The sequence below is a fragment of the Nicotiana attenuata genome, unplaced genomic scaffold (assembly GCF_001879085.1).
Source record: "Nicotiana attenuata strain UT unplaced genomic scaffold, NIATTr2, whole genome shotgun sequence".
In the NCBI taxonomy this organism is placed as follows: Eukaryota; Viridiplantae; Streptophyta; class Magnoliopsida; order Solanales; family Solanaceae; genus Nicotiana; species Nicotiana attenuata.
The window spans coordinates 31784-37996 of record NW_017674167.1 but is presented as its reverse complement, the minus strand read 5'-3'; the positions used below and the strand labels follow the sequence as shown (position 1 = coordinate 37996).

The following is a 6213-nucleotide window of genomic DNA, read 5'->3' as shown; positions in this document are numbered from 1 at the left end:
TATTAATTATTAGGACAAATTATACGTATATTGTTATGTTTTTTTCCCACTTTATTAATTGTTAGGCCAAATTTACGTATATTAATTGTTATGTCTTTTTACTTGTCTTTTGAAATAGAATTGAGCTGCCTGTGTCATCAATGGTGGAGTAACGTTAGTGTTTTGTTTTTTCCCCTCACAAAAGTGTGAACTGAAGAGCACCGCTGGGTAGCACCATTCAGGTGACAACGTATGTCATATGGCGGAGAATACGGGAATAAGTGTAGAAACAAGCGGCACAAGGTTTTGTTTTGGTGGTTTCTTCTCTTCTTTTTTTTTAAAAAACTTTTCAAAACCACCCTTATCAGTTTCTCTCTCTTTATTTCTAAGTTTCTCTCTCTTACTTAACTACAAAATTAAACCACCCAAAAAAAACAAAAACCATTTGAACTTATCTGCAACAAAAGTAGCAAACTCTTATGAGAACTTCCCAGAACCGTCCACAAGAGTTAGTAGCGATAATAAGCCGTGGTGGGTTGTTTTTATTTGTGAATTCTGACGATCTTAGTTTGTTTTTTGGTGAGTGCTTTTCGCACTAATACAGATACAAATGTTTGTCCTGTAGAAAAAAGAAAAAGAAAAAAGGAGTTGTTCTATGTTCACAAGTTCATGACTTATTTGGTTTTGCCGGAATTCTACTTCCACTCTCCACTTTCCTGTTCGTATTTAGAGTAGTCTTACCAATTAATTGCATCCTTTTATAGGTATTTTAGTACTTAAATTGTTTTATACAGTATTTAATTAGAGTGTACTGTATTGAATAATCAAGAACCAGGAAGAGTCGCTTTCACTAGACTAGATTTGTTATTAGTGAGTATTTTTATTTAAGAAAGATGCCCTAACAGCAGATGGTTTATGTTGCATATATTTGATATAAGGTGGTGTGGGGGAAAGAGAGAAAGAAAGGGTCCCTTTTGCTTCCTCTAAACCTAGCTTGCTTCCTTAATCAGTTACAAAAGCTACTCACTTCCTTATCCGTACGCAGAGTATCTCTGCCCATTCTCTCTCTTTCTCTCTCTCTCTAAACTTCTCTTTTTTTCTCAAACCCTCTTCTTCATTTTCACTTTACTTCGTATATAACGAAAGGAGAGGTTTTTCTTGTTATTGCTACCTTCAAGCTGTAAAAATCAAGAAACAAAGATGAAAAGAGGATTAGAGTATCATGGTAAGCAAGATTTGGAGGATGGATTAGAGAATGTTATGGTTGCTATGGATGATATTCAAAGCCACCAGCAGACTACTGAATTTGTACCTATGGAGGAAGAACAAGTACTTGGATCTATTGTTGGTGACACTGAGATTTTTCTTGATGGAGATGGTAGTCATTCACATCATCATCATCTTGATGTGAATAATACTTCCATTTTTTCCACCGACTTCCTCCCTCTCCCTGATTTCCCATGCATGTCTTCTTCTTCATCAACTTGTTCAGCCCCTACTGCTCTTTCTAAGCCTTTTCCTACTTCTTCTTCATCCTCTTCGACTTCTTCTTCTAATTCTGCTTCATGGGCAATTCTTAAATCTGACGCAGAAGAAGATGTCCACAAGAATATCCAACCACCAGCTTTGTCTTCAACCACTTCAATGGAATTAAGTCTCCTTCCGCCAGAAGATGATGTCGATTGCTTAAACGTGATGGAAGATCTTGGATACATGGATCTTATCGACGGAAATGAATTTTGGGATCCTTGTACACTTTTCCAAAGTGATAATCAAAATCCACAAGATTACAACATGTCAGATCAGTCATTCCAACTCTCACAAGATCATCAGCAGAATCAAGAAAGCAAACCGCAGCAGATCGAAGAAGAAGGTGACGATGATCAAAATGATGGGCTGAGTTTTTTCACAGGTAACAGTGAGCTAGCTGTTATCTTCTTCGAGTGGCTGAAGCAAAACAAAGACTACATCTCTGCAGAAGATATGAGGAGTATTAAGCTCAAGCGTTCCACTATAGAAAGTGCTTCGAAACGCTTGGGCGGCACAAAAGAAGGGAAGAAACAGCTCTTGAGACTCATACTTGAATGGGTTGAACAATACCAACTGCAAAAGAAAGCAGCAGCCTCTGATTCTCCTTGTCAATATCAAGAGTCTCAGCTTCATGATTCGAACCCTAACCCGAACTCCAGTTTCCAGTATAATAACGCTGTTGCATCTGATCCGAATGCTTGCTTCTATCCTTCGCCATGGATGCCAACTCCCTCTCCTTATATCCCTGGCCCCGATCCCTTTTACCCGACTCCTATGGCGCCGGGGTACACAGGGGATTCTTACTCTAATGTACCTTCATTTACAAATATGGAGTATCAGACCATGGAATCTGCTCAATCGTGGCCTCCATCGCAATTCTCCGCGATGGCAGCTTCTCAATACAATCCATTTCCTGAAAATGAAAGTAACCTCGCCACTCAGGCTAATCCTCAGGGTTTGTTCAGTCAATATTCTTACCAACTTTACGATGGGAATGGCGAGAGATTGGCGAAGTTGGGCTCATCTGCTACTAAAGAGGCTAGGAAAAAGAGAATGGCTCGGCAAAGGCGATTACCGTCACACCATTATCGCCACCACAGCCATCAAACTCAGCATCAGAGCCAAAGTAGTGACCAAAGTTTGAGGATAGTTGGAGAGAATTGTACAATGTCTCCAGCTAATAATCCTGGGAATTGGGTATATTGGCCTTCTGCTGCTTCGTCACCAATGATTATGGTTCCACCACCTGAGGCACCACAGCCACATCCTATGACCGAGAGGCCCGGGATGCAACCTCAGAACCATCAAAAGCATGCTTCTGCAGACAAGCGATCACAATCACAGGTTCGTTTCTTTGTTTCACCACATTTAATTTCTATACACTACAATGTTACTATCAGGTCCCTAGAAAATAACTACATTAATGAGTTGAACTAGTATCTAGAAATATAGTGTAAAAATTCTTTACATGTTTCATTTATATAGACTAAATCATTTTCCGAATGGCTTTTGTATATGATCGTTTGACGGGGTATTTTCTTTTATTTTCCTGATTATTAGTCTTTCCTTTTTATTGATTGTTTGGTGACCTATGTGACAATCTATACTTCGGAAGTATATAAATTAAACTCTTTCCTCTTGGTTTTTATGTGTTACTGTTTGACATAAAGATGATCTATGTATGTGCTCAACACTAAATTTTATGTGGTGGTTCTCTAAATAGAATTGGAAAACGGAGAAGAACCTGAAGTTCCTATTACAAAAAGTGCTGAAGCAGAGCGATGTTGGCAATCTTGGAAGAATTGTGCTACCAAAGGTAATTTATTTTTGTCGTCATGAATTTTGATCGATATTCGTTTCAGGTTCTTATGTAATACGATCAAGGGAATTCTAAATTATGTTAATGTTAATAAACAGAAAGAAGCAGAATCGCACCTCCCAGAACTTGAATCAAGAGATGGAATTTCAATTGCTATGGAAGATATTGGAACTTCTCGTGTTTGGAACATGAAGTATAGGTGTGTAGACTCAATTTTATAAGAGTTGTCTTTAGTCAAGTAAATATTTGGGGACATTGCTCCACTCAGTTTCTAACTTTACCCTTTTTCTGTTTGGGTTTTAGATTTTGGCCAAATAACAAAAGCAGGATGTACCTTCTGGAGAACACAGGTAAGAACACATTCTTTACTGATCCTGCTAACATCTTACTAAGAGAGATTTATTATAAATGAATTTAAAAGATATATAGGCCGACAATATGAAGATTTTTGAATTATTAATGAAGTCCAATTTTTATCGTGCTATCAATGATAATGCTTATAGAAATTTATCTTAATTACTTTATACTCAAGTGACACGTCTATGCATAGAATTTAAACTCGTTAAAAATGTATGACTTACCATTCTTCAGGAGATTTTGTTCGAACTAATGGACTTCAAGAAGGAGATTTCATCGTACTATACGCAGACACCAAGTGTGGCAAATATGTACGTCCACATTTATCTTCAAATCCATCAGTTTCATTAGTCACATTAGATGTAATTTAATCTTCTCGTTAATTGAATAAACATTGTTGAATGATGCATCAGTTGATACGGGGAGTAAAGGTGAGACAAACTGGACCAAAAGCAGAAGGAAAGAAACCAGCAAAGAAAAACGTTCGTAATTCATCTTCTGCAATCGCACTGATGAAGCAACTGGTGAAGTAGTAAAATTTTACACCCCTGTATGAAGCAAATGAGCGTAAGGGAGACTACTGCTCTTGTACCCTACATATGTTGGTATAAATGTGTAAACCCGAATTTTGTGCAGATGGTACTCTTACATGCTAAGGCTTCAATTTGGTGGACATGTTTTAGGGGGTGTGTAATTGTGTAGAGGTATGTGTAAGTGTTGTAATCTGCGTGTTTCGCAGTGTTTTTTTTAAGTGTCTCTAATTACCATATTTGTAATCATAAACAATGTTGTATGTTTGCTGCTTCTGCCCGCTAATAAGACCTTTTTTATCTCAAATTTTCTTTTCATTTTCGATGTGGTGTACAATTCATGTGGATAAGTTGTGGTGCGATCAAAAACACTCACGCAAGTGCACGTGATCGTCAAGTAGTGAGTAGAGTATCGTTCCCACGAATACTTGTGATTAACTGTTGACTGATTCAAACTCAATTAACGTATCTATCCAAGAGGTTTTTCACAAAATAGAGATATAACTAATTTACTACCTAAACTATCAAGCAATAATTTAACTTAAACAATTAACCAACCAACCAGCAATTTCGAATAACAATTCAGGGTCACGGGCTAGCTGACAATCGTGTTGTGTACTTGGCTTAAAACGACTAATTGATTTATCTGGATTGTTGATTGACAGGATTAATATTGCTCATAAGAATCTGTCGAGTTCTTACTCGCCTATTCAAATTAACTCAATGCCTATATGTCTATGGAATTAAGATTATCAAGAATGCATTTACAATTCCTGTATTTCAACCAAGCAAGGCAATTGGGTATATGTCTATCCCAATTGCTAATCCGTTCCCCGATGCCCGGTTTCAAGAACTTGCTCTATTTAATTCTATATGCAATCTAAAGTTCCCACTTTCGAGTTCAACTAAAGATTCGTAGATAGTATTTCATTGTTAGCTACTCAGCAAAATAATTAAAAGCAGAATTAAATAAACAACCCAATATGGTAAACCAACTTTGTCGAATTAAACTTCAAACAACAACATTCATGTTTCACCCATGACCCTAGAACAATGGGTTTTAGCCACTCATACTAGTGTTCATCACAATAAGGTTCAATTTCATCACAAATAGCAAAAACAAAGGGAAGAAAAGAAGAGCTTGATGGTCAAATCTCCTCCTTGCCTTTTGCCTCTCTATTTCTTGCACTAGACTATGAAAACCTTGAAAAATAATCCTTGGGCGAGCTTGACTTTATATAGGTTAAGTGGGATTTTCTCCAGATTTCCAATTATACCCCTGAACAAGTCTTTCCGGAACTTGGACTAGCGCGGTCGCGCACCTGGGCGCGCATCTGGCCGCGCTAGTTGGCTGACTTTCTGTGTTGGGGGCGCTCGAAGTAGCGCGATCGCGCATCTGGGTGCGCTAGCCCAGATCTTTAATTCCTTGATTCTTTTCCTCGTCTTCGTGCATACTCGTCGTTCTTGCTCTAAAATAGTTCCAATCACCTCTTTAAGGCATCACATAGGCACCTCGTCCTGCAATATGTACAATTCACAAGTAGAGCCCATTTTTAATCAATTAACCATACTATGACATTGGAACATAATCAAGCGGGCGCATAAACAATCGCCAAATTACCTAGATTTAGCCTATTATCAACACCCCACACTTAATTCATTGCTAGTCCTTGAGCAATCACACTATACTTTTTAGAGGTTCCTTCAATCAACCATTTCCCTTAACGCATTACACCCAGAACAATTTACATACATTACGCCTAGCAGCGAACAATCCTAGCCTCAAAAGTCGACTCTCACGTGCCATGCAATATTCATACTTCCTCAAAGTACTCTACACAGAAGTCAAGACTTGCTTTTCGTTCACGAATCACATGCCCTCACAATCACAGTAAAGAAAATAAAATCAACCCACACATTTGAATCTCATGCTCACATATATCAAAGAAAATCGCTCACCCTCACAAAAGAAGTCACATGCATGCAATTGGTACCATA

General features: G+C 38.0%; 1 protein-coding gene across 1 annotated transcript; it reads left to right on the top strand.

The window, feature by feature from the left end:
• Positions 1 to 388: 388 nt before the first annotated feature.
• On the top strand, positions 389 to 4483 carry LOC109218128 (B3 domain-containing transcription factor ABI3-like). The gene is made up of 6 exons (XM_019382457.1): positions 389 to 2853; positions 3233 to 3325; positions 3427 to 3527; positions 3632 to 3678; positions 3920 to 3996; positions 4099 to 4483. The coding sequence occupies exons 1-6, from the start codon at positions 1180 to 1182 to the stop codon at positions 4216 to 4218; spliced, it is 2112 nt and encodes a 703-aa protein (XP_019238002.1). The 5' UTR covers positions 389 to 1179; the 3' UTR covers positions 4219 to 4483.
• Positions 4484 to 6213: the final 1730 nt, after the last annotated feature.